Source organism: Mauremys reevesii, linkage group 6 (genome assembly GCF_016161935.1).
Source record: "Mauremys reevesii isolate NIE-2019 linkage group 6, ASM1616193v1, whole genome shotgun sequence".
NCBI lineage: Eukaryota > Metazoa > Chordata > Testudines > Geoemydidae > Mauremys > Mauremys reevesii.
Window position 1 is genome coordinate 5,214,094 of NC_052628.1, and position 16,404 is coordinate 5,230,497.

At 55.1% G+C, this 16,404-nt stretch overlaps 1 protein-coding gene across 5 annotated transcripts in view; it reads left to right on the forward strand.

Annotated features, from left to right (window-relative positions):
• The first annotated feature begins 3,289 nt into the window (after positions 1 to 3,289).
• NOL6 (nucleolar protein 6) overlaps positions 3,290 to 16,404 on the forward strand; it is a 67,439-nt gene continuing 54,324 nt past the window's right edge. The window contains exons 1-10 of one of the 5 annotated variants that reach the window (XM_039544984.1): positions 3,290 to 3,445; positions 6,450 to 6,671; positions 8,269 to 8,385; positions 8,875 to 9,054; positions 9,978 to 10,146; positions 11,194 to 11,328; positions 11,907 to 12,070; positions 12,794 to 12,914; positions 13,335 to 13,393; positions 13,678 to 13,779. In XM_039544984.1, coding sequence (XP_039400918.1) covers positions 3,404 to 3,445; positions 6,450 to 6,671; positions 8,269 to 8,385; positions 8,875 to 9,054; positions 9,978 to 10,146; positions 11,194 to 11,328; positions 11,907 to 12,070; positions 12,794 to 12,914; positions 13,335 to 13,393; positions 13,678 to 13,779 — 1,311 coding nt within the window. In that variant the 5' untranslated portion in view covers positions 3,290 to 3,403. Of the gene's footprint in view, positions 3,446 to 4,473; positions 4,591 to 4,909; positions 5,061 to 6,449; positions 6,672 to 8,268; positions 8,386 to 8,874; positions 9,055 to 9,977; positions 10,147 to 11,193; positions 11,329 to 11,906; positions 12,071 to 12,793; positions 12,915 to 13,334; positions 13,394 to 13,677; positions 13,780 to 16,404 lie in introns of those variants that run through there. The other 4 variants (XM_039544985.1, XM_039544987.1, XM_039544983.1 and 1 more) reach the window with 4 other exon arrangements.

Genomic DNA, 16,404 nt, shown 5'->3' on the forward strand with positions numbered 1-16,404 from the left:
GTTGATGGTAGAGATGGGCCTAGAACCAAGTTTTCTGACTCCCAGTCCTGGCTCTTATTCATCAGCACTTTAGAAGTTGGCACCCAGGGCAAACATGCTGCTTGACTGCCCCTGGAACTGGTCCTTCATATCTGGTAGTGCTGTTAGTGTCACAGCTCCAGTTTACAGATCCAAGCCATGGAGAAGTTAAGTGAGATATCCAAGGTCACCCAAAAAGCCAGCTGAAGCGCTGCTACTAGAACCCAGAGTCTCTGACTCCTAGTTCTATGCTCTATTCGCTGAAGCACAGGGCTTGGTTGGGCTCTTATGTCCAGGGGTGGTTAGATCTGGACTTTTATTTCAGTCTTTTCTCTAACCCAGAATGAATTCATTTTAACAGTGTATTTTCCCCCACTAAAAACCCATTGTGGGCAAACTGGACCAGATTGCACGGTGTGCCCCAGCCCTACTGGGAGTTTGCCACCTCAAGTCAGGCTGCTGCTGCTGCTGCAGTCTTTCCTTTGTGCTCTCTGCAGGTTAGATATGGGATGTCTACCCACATTAATCATATAATGCCAGACTTTCATTCTGCTGAGTGGGCTCTGCTCCTGAGTTCCAGCTACACGGTACCAAATATGCAGTGATGGGCACAGTGTAACAACTGTATTTTTGTGACTCAAGCTTTGTATGCATTAGAAACAATTCTTTCCCCCCCTAATTTTAAACTTTTTGTGTGTTTCTATTGTAATTCGAGATGGGCCAGGCTCAATCCCCTCAACTCAGAAATCTTACCTGACTCCCAATACTGTAGTAGCTGAACACTTCACAATCATTACCACATCTATTTTCACAACACTCCTCTGAGGAAAGGCAGTGTATCCCCATGTCGCAGATGGGGAACTAAGACGCAGAGGGTAACATACAGGATATGTCTACACTGCAATAAAAAAACTGTGGCACCAGGTCTCAGAGGCTGGGCCAATTGACTTGGGCTTGCAAAGCTTGGGCTGCTGAGATAAGAATCGCAGCATAGTTGTTTGGGCTCCAGCTGGAGCCTGGACTCTGAGATCCACTCACCTCACAGGGTTTCAGATCCTGGGCTCCGGCCCAAGCCTGAATGTCTACACGGCAATTTCTAGCCCAGCAGCCTGAACCCTGCGAGCCTGAGCCAGCTGACCTAGGTCAGCCACAGCCAGGAGTCTTTGAGTGCAGTATAGACATACCCAGAAAGGCTAAGGAACTTACCCAGAATCACACAGGAAGTTTCTGGTAGAGCAAAGAATTAAAGCCAGGTCTCCTAGGCTAGGACCTAACAACTGAGCCATCCTTCCTCTCTGTGCTTGGAATTCTGGGAGGCATTTTGGATCTGAGATGCCAAAATCAAACCCACTGCTCTGGGGTCACATATAGCTTCTAGTCCAGTTTAGATGCAAAACCAGAAAAGTCCTGTTTCCTGGATTCAGTTTGGATATTGCCCAGAATGGTGAAAATCTTGCAAATTGCAGCTGATCTTGCAAGATTCCTATACAGTATATGGCCAAGATCTCATAAGACTTTCTGGTGAGAATTTGGCACCACCCACTATGAACCCAACCTGATGCCTTTGTTTAGCACCAAACCTTACCTAACCTCTGGATACAAATCCCTCCCATATCACATAACAGATAATATTGAATTGAAAATCTGAGTCCAATACATTTGTTAGCCCATGTAGTAAACATTCTTTTCTCTTGAAAATCTGATGAAAATGATTGAGGCCTAGTATGTGTCATAAATCTGGTTTGCAGGATCTCATATGCATTAAATTAGGGGACCCTGTGGGAAATTCCAGGTGTCTCTCTGGATGTCTACACAGAAAAAACAAAACAACAAAAAAAACCAAAAACCCACAGCAGCAATTCTCAGAGCCCAGGTCAACTTACTTTGGCTCATGTTATGGGGCTAAAAGTAGCAGTGTAGATGTTAAACTTGGCGAGGCAGGTGGGTCTCAGAACCCAAGCAGAACATCTACATTGCTATTTTCAGCCCTGTAGTGTGAGACCCATGAGCCCAAATCAGTTGACCAGGGCTCTGACACGTGCTGCCACGAGTGTTCTTTTGCAGTATAGACATACTCTTTCTGGTCCCAAATAACAACTAAATTTTAGCATGAAGCAAACAGGTGGGGCTATACGCAGGATCGCCAACTCCAAGCATTAACAGATTGATTTAAAAATCATGAGGTTCTTTTTCTTTGCCTTTTGACCCTTTATTAGGGTGACTTGGTTCACATTTTCAGGCTTTTTTTGTGCAACTGTGAAGGCTAGGAACCTACTTGCTTGCTTTTCTTAAAGGAAAGCTGAGAGTCCCATGTAATCACTTGCCTCCAGGAACAAGGGCTTCCAGAAAAACTGCAGATATGATGAGGTGAATGATAAAATCATTAAAGAATCCGTGGGTGCATCCGACGAAGTGGGTATTCACCCACGAAAGCTCATGCTGCAAAACATCTGTTAGTCTATAAGGTGCCACAGGATTCTTTGCTGCTTTTACAGATCCAGACTAACACGGCTACCCCTCTGATACTTGATAAAATCATTCATCATGAGAGTTGGCAACACTGCCAGTGGTGCCCAGGACTATAGTTCTTCTAGCAGGTGAGGGATCAGATAAAGGATTCTAGCAGAGCCGCTGGCATTTCTAGCTGGGCAGCTTCCAGCCCAGTGGGATGGGCGGCAACTCTCTGGCCCTACAGCACCAGGGTGGGCACTTGCAGGAGGTGAGGCAGAGGTCTAGGCATTCCCAGAACACTGACACTCTGGCACTTCCGGGAACGGCGAGACCTCACTCCCTGGGCACACGCCAGGTCATGGCGCATGGGGGGGGGGCACCATTTTGAAGAGCAGACCACCCTGCCCCCACCCTCTTGGTGTAACCTGGCCTGGTCATGCCAACGGGGGCCAGGTGCTCTTCACTAGGGCTTCCCCACCCTACCCCAGGCCCTGTCTTGTGTCAGGGAGGCCCGGCTCACAGATGGGCCAGGGGCCTGTCTGTGGGGGGCAGAAGGGGCTACAGGGATCTGGGGTGAGCCCTTGGAGGGGACCCAGAGCAGCCCACGAGCATAGCCCCAGACAGGCCACCCTACTACCGTAAAGCGCCACGAAGTCCAACACTGCTGAAAAACTTTCCCTAAAGTCGCAAAATTGCCGTAAACCGGGGGGAGGTGTCTGTCTTCTCTCAGGCAAACGTGCTGATGGCTGCTGGCACCCGTGGGCGGGGCTAAGAGGAAAACAAAGCCCGGGTGGCCAAATTAGCCAATCCGAGGAGAGGAGTCACCCCGTGAGCCAATCGGGAGCGGCTAAGGGGGCGGGAGTCGGCGGCAGCAGGAGTGGTTGAGTTCCACGTGGTGCTAGACGGGCTGTCCACGTGAGGGCGGGCGCCGGGGATGAAGGTGAAGCCGAGCGCGGCCGTGGGCGGCGGTGACCGGGTAAGGCGGGAGGGGACCGGGGTTCCACGTTCTACCCTGCCCGGGGAGGAAGGGTCCAGCCCCGCTCCGGCCGGGGATCCGCCCCCTCATCTTCCCAGCTCGCCTTGGGGCCCGTTCCCTCCGCCCCCCCGGGCCTGGCGGCCTCACACAGCCCCCACTGTGGGGAGACGTTTCCGGCTCGGGCTCGGTAGAGCGGGGTCTTGTCCCAACCCGGGCGAGACACGGCCCGTGGGGCGGCAGATTAACGTCCCCGCCTGGCCGGGAGGAGGGGGTGGTTCGGAGCCCCCGTCACTGGGCCGGGGCCGGGGCCGGGGGGAGGGGGTGGTTCGGAGCCCCCGTCACTGGGCCGGGGGCGGGGGGGGGGGGGCGGGGGGGGTTCAGAGCCCCCGTCACTGGGTCTGGCCCTGGCCCGGGCCCGGGCCCGGGGGGGGATGGTTCAGAGCCCCCGTCACTGGGCCTGGGCCTGGGCCAGGGGGTGGTTCAGAGCCCCCGTCACTGGGCCTGGGCCTGGGCCTGGGCCGGGGGGAGGGGGTGGTTCAGAGCCCCCGTCACTGGGCCTGGGCCTGGCCCTGGCCCGGGCCCGGGCCCGGGCCCGGCGGGGGGGGATGGTTCAGAGCCCCCGTGCCTGGGCCTGGGGGAGGGGGTGGTTCAGAGCCCCCGTCACTGGGCCGGGGCCGGGGCCGGGGGGAGGGGGTGGTTCAGAGCTCCCGTCACTGGGCCTGGGCCTGGGCCTGGGCCGGGGGGAGGGGGTGGTTCGGAGCCCCCGTCACTGGGCCTGGGCCGGGGGGAGGGGGTGGTTCGGAGCCCCCGTCGCTGGGACTGGGCCGGGGAGGGGTGGTTCAGGCCCCCGTCACTGGGCCTGGGCCGGGGGGAGGGGGTGGTTCGGAGCCCCCGTCACTGGGCCTGGGCCGGGGGGAGGGGGTGGTTCGGAGCCCCCGTCACTGGGCCTGGGCCGGGGGGAGGGGGTGGTTCGGAGCCCCCGTCACTGGGCCTGGGCCGGGGGGAGGGGGTGGTTCGGAGCCCCCGTCGCTGGGCCTGGGGGAGGATCGGCTGCCATTTCTTGCAGCCTGGACCTTAAACGAGAAATGTTCGTTCTTCAGCCGCGCGAATGGGTGCGAGAGGCCTCGGCCAGGCGTGGGTTAGAGGTAACTGGGAGTGAATGAATCCCGGCACGGGACAGAGAAATCCCCCAGCCCCTGAACAGAGTAATCTCCTCTCTCCCCGCACGCCGTTATTGGACTGCTGTGCTTAGTAACCCTTAAGGAAGTTGTGAGTTGTTCTGCGGGACACTCTGGGATCCTGGGGTTGGAGCTCAGGTGGGGTCAGTGTGTTTAAATATAACTCAGGGAGTTTACTTAGCACTCCCAGCACATGCAGCTGTCACGGTAGCTGTGCCAGGGCCAAGGAAGCGAATCCTTGCCCAGAAGAGCTTGCCGTGAAAAGCCCCACATCAAGCTGTGTGGTGAGGCTGCAGTGCCTCCTTGGTATGAATTGATACTGTGTGTATATTAGTTGTTAGACAAAGGAAGCTAGTGAATCATTGGCCTGGCAGGCAAAATTCTTCCCAGCACTGGATTTCTTGACTCTCCATTTCTGCTCTGTGTTAAACATCCTGGTAAGTGAGTGCAATTGGTAGTAACTCACGTTGCCTCTCTAGATGTGGGCCCACATATTACAAAGAGTTGGGGCTGGAAGGGATCTTGGGAGGTCATCTAGTCCATGCGAAATTACCTCTCATTCTGAAAGATCCCAAAGTACTTTACAGAGGAAGGATGAGACAACCATTAGGATGCTAGCCCCAGACCAGGAATCAATTCCCTGCTCTGCCCCGGGCTTCCTGTGTGACCCTTGGGTGAGTGACTCAGTCTCTCTGTGCCGGAGTTCCCCATCTGTACTGAGGGGATGACAACTCTGTTCTACCTCATCAGGGGTTGTGTGGATAAAGACACTAAAAATGTGTGAGGTGCTCAAGCACTGTGGTATCCAAACACAGACACACAACATGCACAGCTGGCCAGTGCAGAAAGAAAACCAGCTAAAACCTCTCCTTGCTGTTTTTCTCTAATGTGAGTAACAGTGATCATAGTTGCTACATGTACAATAGCGCCTCAGCATTTCAAACACCAGAGTTGTGAATTGACCGGTCAACCATACACCTGATTTGGAACTGGAAGTGCACAGTCAGGCAGCAGCAGAGACCAAAAAAGAAAGAGAAAAAATACAGCACAGTGTTAAACGTAAACTATTAAAAATATAAAAGGAAAGTTTAAATAAAAAAAATGATTTGACAAGGTAAAGCAACTGTTTCTGTGCGTGTTTCATTTAAATTAAGATGGTTAAAAGCAGCATTTTTCTTCTGTGTAGCAAAGTTTCAAAGCCGTGTTAAGTCAGTGTTCAGTTGTAAACTTGAAAGAACCACCATAACATTTTGTTCAGAGTTACAAACAGTTCGGAGTTCCGAACAGCCTCCATTCCCAAGGTGTTCGTAACTCTGAGGTTCTATTGTAGCAGTAATAGGGAAGATTGTCTGAAGCGACTGTTCTTTTAAATTCAGTGCCTCAGTTTCCCCCCTGTTTAAATGGGGATGGCATTTATTGACCTTTCAAGGGTGTTTTTGTTTGTAAGGCACTTTTCAGGTGGCAAGGGTGTGGGTAAGAAGTAAAAGACATTTGATAGTCTGATTGGGTATGTAACTTACCTTCCCGGGGCAGTGCCAGCTTCCCCATCTCATGCTAGCTCTTGTGTAAGGCAGAGAATTTCATTCAGTCTCCATGGCCCATTTAGTCCCTGTCTTTTCTGTTGAGACTACTATATAGGGGGTCTGTTGGTGCCAGTCCTGGAGGTGGCTTGGGTATTAAGGTCAATTACCCATTAGGAACTGAGCTGAGACCCACCCAATCTTGAGGTTTCTTACTGACTATTCATTGGTGACTCAGGCTTTCTCCCAGTGGCGTTTGTGATCAGATCTGCATGGCTTCTAATCGGCTTGTTTATATCATCGCAGGCATTTGACAGTGCGGAGGGAGACATGGAGGCAGAGGAGGAGAATCAGGATCTCCCCAAGAAAGGCAAACCCCAGGGAAGGAAAAGGGCTTCAGTCCCGGATGGCGTTGTGAAACCGGTGAAACTCAGCCGGGCTGATCTGTACAAGCCGCCCACCAATGAGGAGCTGAACCAACTGAAGGAGACCGAGAACCTCTTCCATTCCAGCCTTCTCCGTCTGCAGGTCAGAAGAAGCCAGGGGGTCAAATAGGACCCACTTTATGCTGCATTCAACCTGGTAGCCTGATTCTTTCCAGTCAGGAGTGTGTGTTGGGGGCTGGGACGGCTTGGGAAGCAGCAGATGGATTACGGCACTGGGAACTGCCAAGCTACAGTCCCAGTTCGGCCTCGACTCGTTCTGTGACCTTGAGCAAGTTCCTTGACCTCTCTCCAGTTTGTATAATGGGGATGACAACATTGAGCCCCTGGCAGGGGCACTGGGAGGAAATATGATGGGTTTGTTCATCTGGGGCGATTTCATTTTCAGCGGGTGAACCAATGATTCTTCACCTGCAGCATGATGGGTGGACAGTGGGACTGGCTGAAAAATGTGTGAAAATTTTGGCCCAAAAAGCCTTAATTTGGGGGGGGATCAGAATTTTTGAAATAGATTTTGTGCCTGAGATGGTAGTTTTCACGGTGATATCACAAGACTGTTCCTGCTAGAACACCGCTGCTGAGCTCTCTCCGTCTGCCTGTTTCTAGCATCGAGTGAAGTGCAAGGTCCCGAACTTTGGATTTTGCTTCTCCTTTTGGGGTTCCGCAGTGTCACATGGGTCAGTGCTAGGGGATCTAATTGCAGGATCTGGGCCTCCATTTGGGGGAAGAAGGTGGTTGGGGAGGCCCTTGATTTTGGCTGCTCTTTGGACGTTGGCTTGACTTTATGAGTGAGTGCTGTGCGTGTGCCTGGAACTGTGGATAGCGCCCTGGGATGCCTCGGGTGTGGGTGGGTCATGTTTGCCTGTTGGGGGTGGGGAGGCATTGGACGTTTTATTTGGAAGTGTGGGAATGTGCATTTGCTGTAGAATTGTAGGGGGTCACAGAGCCAGATAAAACGGCCCAGCGGTTTGCCTTGTGTTTACCGTCTTGGAGATCTGGGGTTCAAACCTCACATGAACCGTGTCTGGAAAACTGAGAAGTATACACGCGAGTTATTGGGCTCAGGATAGGAGTGAGTGAGTGAAATGTAATGGTCTGCGATACACTGGAGGTCAGGGTGGATGATCTGAGCATCTCTTCTGACCTCAAACGCTCTGTCGAAGAGGAGCAGTTCTGAGCCACGTTCTGCCCCAGCTTGATGGCTGGTGGGGGCAAGCCCACACCTACCCCTAGCTCCTGGATGCTGCAGTGTCTTTTGCTGTAGCAGGGATTCTTTCCCTTCCCCCTTCCCAGCCCCAGTGAAACCGATGTCAGCTGCACCCGTTTGTTCTGGCTAGGCATCAGACAAGAGCGGGACTGACACTTCGAAGTTTCAGTGCTGCTGAGGAATTAGCAGCAGCAGAGGGACCGACGTGAACCACCACTGGCCAGTGGAGGATCCCGCTTGGAGAGTAACACTTGGTATTTGGTATCATGCTACCATATTCCCCGTATGTGCAGGTGCTGGAGAAACCTCCCTGGCATAGAGGAGTCATTGAGAGGGACTGGGGGTTCCCCTGTCTCGCCCTACGGAGAGCATTGCCCTCTGGTCCAGGCTGGGAATCCCCATCGGGGCAGGATAAAAGTCCGCAGTGATTTCCGTTGCTGAGGCTGCCCTTCGTGGTCTCCCCTTCTCTCTGCAGATCGAGGAGCTGCTGAAGGAGGTGAAGCTAAAGGAGAAGAAGAAGCAGAAGATCGATGCCTTCCTCCATGAAATCAACACCCTGTTGAGTGCTGTCCCGGAGACCCCGGAAACCGATGTATGTCCTGGGGTGGCTGGGGGAGGTGATGGGGCTGTCTGCTTACAAACGAGCTGTGCTGGCAATGAACCACTTCCAGCCGGCTTTGCCCTTTGCGTTTCACGCCTCATGTTTACGTCTCAGCCGAGTGGTGCAGCCGTCCCAACCCCTGCTGGATGTACTGCTGCTCCCCCTCCGGAGCATGTTTCTAGGGTGCGTAGATCCTGCCATGCCCACCTTGTAGCTGTAAGGTACATGGATATTGTGGCTGGGATGTGTAGACAGAGAATACAGGAGAGAGGACTGTGGACCCTGCAGGACCTGTTTCCAGCCACTGAGTTATGGCCTTTGGTTCAGGGTCCTACACTCCCCCTTTGATGCTCTGAGCAGTATTTTGGTGGGTGGCAGAGTCCCAGTTCACGTGGCAGAGCCCTGCTAGTACCTGGGTGAGCTCGCCAGCTGCTGGGAGCTGGAGCATGGGCTGTCCTTCACCCCTCCTGCCTTTCACAGCTCGCCGACCAGTCCTGGCTCCCAAAGGACGTGAAGGTTCCGTTCCTCCAGGTGCCTTTCAGCGTGAAGGGGAAGTTCCGCTTCCTGCCACCAGCCGCGGTGACGGTAGTGGGGAGCTACCTGCTGGGCACATGCATCAAGCCGGAGATCAACGTGGACATGGCAGTGACGATGCCCCGGGTGAGTCCAAGTGTGCCTGGCAGGTGTGGGGTTGGTGTGGTGCCACGGCTGAGCCTGCAACCTCCCGTGCTCCATGGCCTGTGTCTTCTCCTGTAGAAGCTTAACGCTGAGTGTTATCACAGGGTAAAGATGCCCAGTGCATGCAGCCCCCGGATTCTCTAATGTGCCAGGCTTACCGTTCAGGGCTTAGGTCAGGTGACGTATCGTCTCAGGCCTTGCTTTGTGCCAGAAGTTGTTGAGGGAGTTGGACCTCATGCCATGGGGACTCCAGTGTCCCCACTCCTCTCAATCTAACCAGATCAAAGCTTCCTGCTGCTTGATTTCCAGCACAACTGAAGAAACAATGTGTCCCCTTCTCCTGTCTGCTCCCTCTGCCTGGGTAGGGACTGGGCCTTTTCTTTAATGTCAATGAGTTTAGATGCAGTCTGGCTTCCTTAGCCAGCATGCGGCCTGCCCTTGGCCTGCTCCTGAGCCTGTGTCGAACAGCAGGGTGAAGCCTTTGCACCATTCACCTGCACTTGTAGTAGGTTATATGCCAAGAACTCGCATAAGAGCACTTTCCGTGCCAGGACTTCCTGTCCCTCTTTTCAGCTCACTCCTCAGAACTACTCTGCCTTTTATGTTCCTGGCTTTCAGCTAAAGTGACCCACCTGGGCTGGCTGTCAGGGTGAGTCAGCAGAATAGCTCTGCACTTCCCTGCAGGAGGCATGCGGTCTGCTAATGCTTGGCAGGCTGGTTGCAGTTTGCTGGCACTGTTAGAGCTGGAGCGAATGGCTCTGCGTTCTGCAGTGCTGTTTCTCTGGCTGTCACCTCCTTACCCCAGAGGTGGCTGCATGTCTGCAGTGGAGGGAGGGGCATGTGTGTTGGGCTGAACTGGGCTCTGGAAGCATCAGAGATGATTCCTCTGTCCCCTTCTTGCTCAGGCAATCCTCCAGGACAAAGACAACCTGAACCAGAGATACCACCGGAAGAGAGCTCTGTACCTGGCCCACATTGCTCAGCACCTCTCCAAGGAAAAGCTCTTTGGCAGCGTGAGATTCACGTACATGAATGGCAACCATCTCAAGCCGATCCTGCTCCTGCAGCCTCAAGGTACCATGTCTGTGAACTCCCCACCCCTCCCTCACTCCCAGAGGGTCTCCTGATCCCCGGGGCTCTTCTCACCTTGTCAGTGAGGTTGCATAGCTCCACCAGCGCGTGGCGCCATCACATCAAGCAATACCAGGTTTGTGTGCACGCTGCAAACCCCCCCACATCACTGGCAGGCTGTGGCCAAGGGTCTGACACTGGTACCTGTGTGCACAGGACACGGGGCTGGGGAGAAAACTGGCCTGGAGACACCGTTGATGTGCATCGCTCTGGGAGGTGGACTTGGACTCCTGGCCTCGCAGACTAGGGCAATCAACAGGAACTGGCAGTGCAGAGACGCTATCGGGTGCAGATTGCTCTGGGGGCTAAAGGCTTTGACAGTAACCCAGGCACCTGGGCAAAGCACTTGGGGGTGGGGAGTGGGCCTTCCAGCGTCATCCTGGGTCCTCTCGGAGATAGGAGTCTGATTGGCTGCATTAACAAAGGGCTGGAGAACAGTAGGGACCCCAGTGAAATGCCACTGCATGCAGCACTGGTGCACCCCATCTGCTCCTCCATATCTCAGTGTTTGTGCAGCACCCTCTGTGCCCAGAGGGCTTTCCAGGCCAGCTGGAAAAGGCCCAGGTTAATCCTAGGGGTGGGCCGTCATTGCTGGATGTGGCGCTCGCTGCCCGGCGTCGCGTCGACCGTGGGTCGCAAGAGTCAGGCAAAGGGAGAGCCGGGGCGATGGACGGAGCGTTGGGGGGGAGAGGGTGCTAGGAAAGGGGAATGAGACGCGTTGTTCTGCGGCTTCCCTCGACTCCTCCCGGGGATGAGAGTTCGGGGTGGCTGGAGACATGGGCAGGGGCGACTAGGCGGGGTTATCAGCTCTGTTGATTCATCGTCCCCGTTACCGATAATGTCTCCTTCTTCTGCTGGGAGCTCTATGGAGTGAAAGGGAAAGGCCGGTGCCCTTGTCCCTCCAAGGAGAAGGGGGTGGTGGCCCCTTCCTGGGTTGATTTCCCTCCCCTTGTCACTCTCTCCGACCTCACTTCCCCATGGTGCTTGCAGGTAAAGACGAGAAGCTGGTGACGGTCCGGCTCTACGCCTGTCCTGCCCCCGGCTTCTTTAAGCCCAGCCGCTTGCACCCCAGCAAGAACAACGTCCGGACGGCCTGGTTCCTGGAGCAGGGCTCTCCCGGAGAAGGTAGGGCTGGGACATGCAGAGCTGCGTTGTGGCTTGGGGTGTGCTGGGACGCCCAGAGAGCTCAGCGGGAGGTGGGTGCGTGGCTGATCCTGGGATAGAGGCCGTCGGGGGAAGGGAGCAGAATTTCCTGCAGGGTGGGGTTGGTGGAGCCTGCAGCAGAGAGAGGGAGTCTGTATGTGGGTTTCTCGTTCCCTGCAGAGTCTCTGCACCCATCAGCGTTCCCTGTTGGATCCTGTCTGGATCCTGCTCGGTACGCCCCAGGGAAGGGCATCGAGTCACCGGAGGGTCTGCCCTTGCATTGCACCGTTCCCTTTCCCTGCTTGCTGCAGTCTGGTTAAGACCTTCCCCACCCCGATGGGGAAATAGCAATTTGCTGCTCCCACCCCACAAAGCTGGGAAGGCAGGTAGGGGAGGCTACAAGGCAGCACCAGCTGGAGCTTGCAGCTAGCCCCTGCTGCAGGCAGCCAGCCCCTCGTGGCGCTGGGAGCCTCTAACTGAGAAGGATGCGGAGGGTTGGATTGGGTTAAAAGTGCCGGTAACTCGTCTGATTGGGTCGGGCTGCCTCGTTCCCTCCCCAGGAGCCACCGAGCCCCCCACTCCTCACTACAACAACTCCATCCTCTGCGACACGGGGCTGGAGTCCAACCTGCACTTCCTTGCCGGCGCTGCCGCTGACTTCCCCGGCATGAGGGATGGAGTCGCCCTCCTCAAAGTCTGGCTGCACCAGCGGGAGCTCGACAAGGTAGCCTCATTGGGGGTGGGCTGGCCCGCTCAGCTCTGCCCCGCCCCTTCGACCCCAGTGCGTGTGTGGGGCCTGGCCTCTTCTATTCCCGCATGAGGCGTGGGGAAGGTACGGGGACGCATTGTCCCCAGCCCGCTGCGCCTTTGGTGTGTGTGAGGTGCACCAGCCTGCTATGCTCCCTGCTGATCTCCAATAGCTCCCTCCTGCCCCCGGGTCCTTGCTCTGGAGCTAGGAATGGAGGGTGTGCAGGGTCACTGCTCCATTGAGGTTGAGCTGTCTGGTCCCTGGTCCTTCAAGATCCCCACGATGCTCGATTCAGACTAGTCCAAGTGATTGGTTTGCTCCCCTGGCTGGGGAAGTGTGAACTGCAGGGTGTTGCCCTGGGGCAGGCAGGGCCTCAGCCCGCCCTCTGTCTGCAGTCGGGGTCCAGTGGCAGTCTCTGGCGTCAGCGCCCGGCCCTGCCACGTTCCCCTGCTGGCTCCCTGGGGAAGGGGTTTTGGAGCCATGGGAGATGAAAGACGCTTAGATCCCCGGAGCGGTCCAAGAGACAAGGGCACCCGGGCCGGCACCGCTGGGTGAAGGGCAGCAGAAGCTGGCGTTGTGACTCAGCTGAGCCTGGCACTGCAGGGAACCAGGCTGCGTGCTCTCGGGCTCTGGGGAGTTGCCTGTGACTCCAGGGCAGGCCTGGAGCTTGCCCTAGCTCTGTGTCTTGTCTCCCAACAGGGCTTGGGGTGTCTCAACGGCTTCATGGCCTCCATGCTGGTTGCCTACCTGCTGGCCAAGCACAAGATCAGCCAGGGGATGAGCGGCTACCAGGTGCTGAGGAGCGTTCTGCAGTTCCTGGGTGAGCTCCCCGGTGGCTCTCGGGGCAGGGAAGGTGGCGTTGGCAGCACCTTTGGCCTGGATCGCAGCTGAGCCTAGAACTCAACGGTGTAAGGCTGGTGCATAAACCTCTGTGCACCATGCAGCCCTGGCTGGGCTGGAGGGGCCTGGAGGATAGACATGACTCTGTCCCTGTAGGATCCCCAGTTAAATGTTCTATGGCAGACAGGTAAATCCTGATGCCCTGTGATTTGATCTCTAGAGAGAGAGTGAGAAACCACGACAGTCCTGTTGATTTTGATGGTCTGGAAACTTGCAGAAACATGCAGCCTCACCCTCAGAGTTAAATGGCTGTGCAGGGAGAGTATTTTACAGCCCAGTCCCGGAGTGCGGTAGGATAGACTCCCCCAGCACAGAGCACTGACTCTTTCTTTGTTCGCAGCTACCACAGACCTGAGTGCAGCTGGGATCAGCCTGTCGAAGGACACAGATAGCTCGCTGGTAAGGAGCAAGTGTGGCCACTGGTGGCTGGGGCGGGGTAGGGACTCCTGGGTTTTGTTGTTGGCTCCGCTGTTGACTCAGCCACTTAACTGCCACGCCTTCGTCTTCTCTGTCCAGTGATGCAAATACCCCCTGCCCACTGTGCTGCGCGGGTGGATGGCCTGCACGGCACACGGGCTGTGCTCCGCGTTTGCGAGTCGCTGTTACTCTAAGGGGCGGGGCAGCGCCGAGTCTGTTGCTGCACCTATCTCGGTGGGTGCTAAGCCGCATGCTCTCTCTTCCAGCCCACCCTGGCCGACTTCCACCAGGCGTTCGACGTGGTCTTTGTGGACCCCTCGGGGTTGGTGAATCTCTGCGCCGACATGACCGCTAGCAAGTACAAGCAGGTACCGGCAGTGTTACTGATGGGCATCCACACAGAGTCCCACCTCTCTCTCTCTCTCTCTCCTCCCCAAGGCGCCCGCTGCCTGCTGTTTCCAGGCTGGTCTTGCCAAGTGCCTTTGTCCTGGCACGGGCCTGTTGTCTGGTACCAGGAGCCAATGTCCCCTTGCCTGGGACGCCCCTTCCCCTTTCAGAGTCGGAGGCTTTTCTATCCCAGCCATAGTGTATTACAGACAAGCAAGTGGAGGAAAGATGCAGCTTGTGCATTGGCCGCTTGTGCTGTGTCCTGCCCAGAAAGCTAAGCAGGGTAAGGCCCTGTGTGTGCTGGGATGGGAGACCTCAGAAGAACAGGATTCTGGAGGTGGGGCTCTTCCTATCAAGGGAGAGCTGAGCTCATGTCCCAGCATGCTCTAGAGTTAGCTATGCAGCTTAAAGTGCTGTCTTCAGAGACCGTGTGGAACCAGGCTCTCTGCCTGCTTGTGATCATTGGAGACTCTGGGTACTTTTTACAGGAGCTGGGATCTGAGTATGAATATCTACCTTCTTATCCCTCCAGGGATGCAGGATTCTTCCTCCTAAACCACTGTGTTCGCTCCTATTCCACATCGGTTTTCATATCACATTCTTCACCGTAGCAACTGAGAGCCTTCCAGTAGCGCACTAAGCAATGCGACTAGCACGTTGTGTGTTTTCTGCTCTCTTCCTCTTCCAAGAGGGAGGAATGTGTGTGTTCGAGTGTCTTGCTTTGGTTGTTGCTGCCGCTAAATGCACCTTTTGCTGTGTGCGCCGAGCCAGGCAGCTGCGCGCTCGCTTACGGGGCTCTAGTCTGCTGTCCTTTGATCCTTAACCCCTTGCTGAAGGAGTGGGGCTAACTCAGGGAGAACGGGGGGTTCAGAAGCTGGCTCCAAAGCGACGGAGGAGCTAGCGGGCAGGGGTTTTGTGAGGGAGTTCTCCAGGTGAAAGAGGAGCGACTTTGTGACTCTTGGGGTGAGTTTGTCTGGTAGTTTGGTGTGTGTGTGCGTGCGTGTGTGCTTGATTAAAAATGATAGCGTGGGCTGTACGCTGAGCCTAGCGGCCTGTCACAATAATGTAGGCAGAAGTCGAGCTGTAGAGTGGATGTGATCCAGTCTGTTACGCCGAATGCGGCAAGCAGCTCATGGCCCCCAGAGACACAGGACTGTCTCTTGAGTCCGGGGCGCTGGAACAATTTGTCTAGGGGGAGTGCTGAGAGTCATTGAATCAAACTGTGAAGCTTGTGCATAATGGAAACCACTTCAAGCCAGGAGGTGCGGCAGCCCCACTAGTTCCAGCACCTGTGCCTGAGGCCAGACTGGCTGAACTGGAGAGGCTACGGGAGACAGAGAGGCGTGGAGATAATGAATAGGGCAGTGTTACTTACCACTTCGTGTTAATACAAGAACCAGGGGTCACCCAATGAAATTAACAGGCAGCAGGTTTAAAACCAACACAAGAAAGTATTTCTTCCCCCAACACCGTCAACCTGTGGAACTCGTTACCAGGGGATGTTGTAAAGGCCAAAAACATAACTAGATTTTAAAAAAAAGCTATACAAGTTCAGGGAAGATAGGCCCATCCGTGGCCTTTAGTCAAGATGGTCAGGGATGCAACCCAATGCCCCACGTGTCCCTAAACCTCCAACTGCCAGAAGCTGGGACTGGATGACAGGGGATGGATCACTGTTCATTGCATCTGGCATTGGCCACTGGCGGAAGACAGGATCCTGGGCTAGATGAACCATTGGTCTGACCCACTATGGCCGTTCTTGTGTTCATGTTGGAGAAGGCAGATCAAAGACTTGCTCCTTGCACTTGGAGTGGAAAGTGGTGAGGTTTGTGATAGTCCTTAGCTCCTGGGGCAGTTCATTCGGCAGTCTCCGATCATCCCGAGAGACGGTTCTGTCTCCCGCACAGACGAGCTTTACCCTTACTGGTGAGAGTTCCATTGTGCAGGAGGAGCGAAGTTGTCAGCCACGGTCTTCGTCCTGGAGCTGTAAATGTTCTTTTAGGTACTCTGGGTCCAGGCCATGGAGCACTGTGTGGCAAGGACTGAGACCTTAAACTTGATTAGCAATTCTAGGGGAAGCCGGCGTAGAGAGCAGAGGATGGGGGTGATGTGCTCACCCTCGCCTGTGTTGCTGAGGTGACATCTGGTAGCATTTTATCCTAGTTGGAATTACCAAAGTGCTGAAGGTTTTGTGCCCAGGTATATTGCGTTGCTGTAGTCCAGTTAAACAGCTGCTTTGCTCCACCTCAGAGGTGGCTGCATTTCAGTGGGGTGGGTGAATTGATCCCTGTCTGTTACTAGTGTTTTGTGTAAGCTGCTTTGGGCCGCTAGGGCAAAGGGTCGTTATTTAAAATTCTCTCTGTAGTTTTTTAAAGTGTGTATATAGGGCTGGTGAACGTCTCTAGATTAACAGCCCTGAACTCCTCGAGGCACAGAACATACTGCCACCCTCCAGGGCAATGGGAGGTTAATGTCGGGGGCCCAAAATGACCAGCCATGGGAGGGGGGAACTGCTGCTTTGAGCTGGCCACGCAGAGACACCGTTGGAGGTGATGAGGGATCCGGGTCCCGCTCCCCAGGCATGGCTGTTCCTGGCTCTAGCCCCG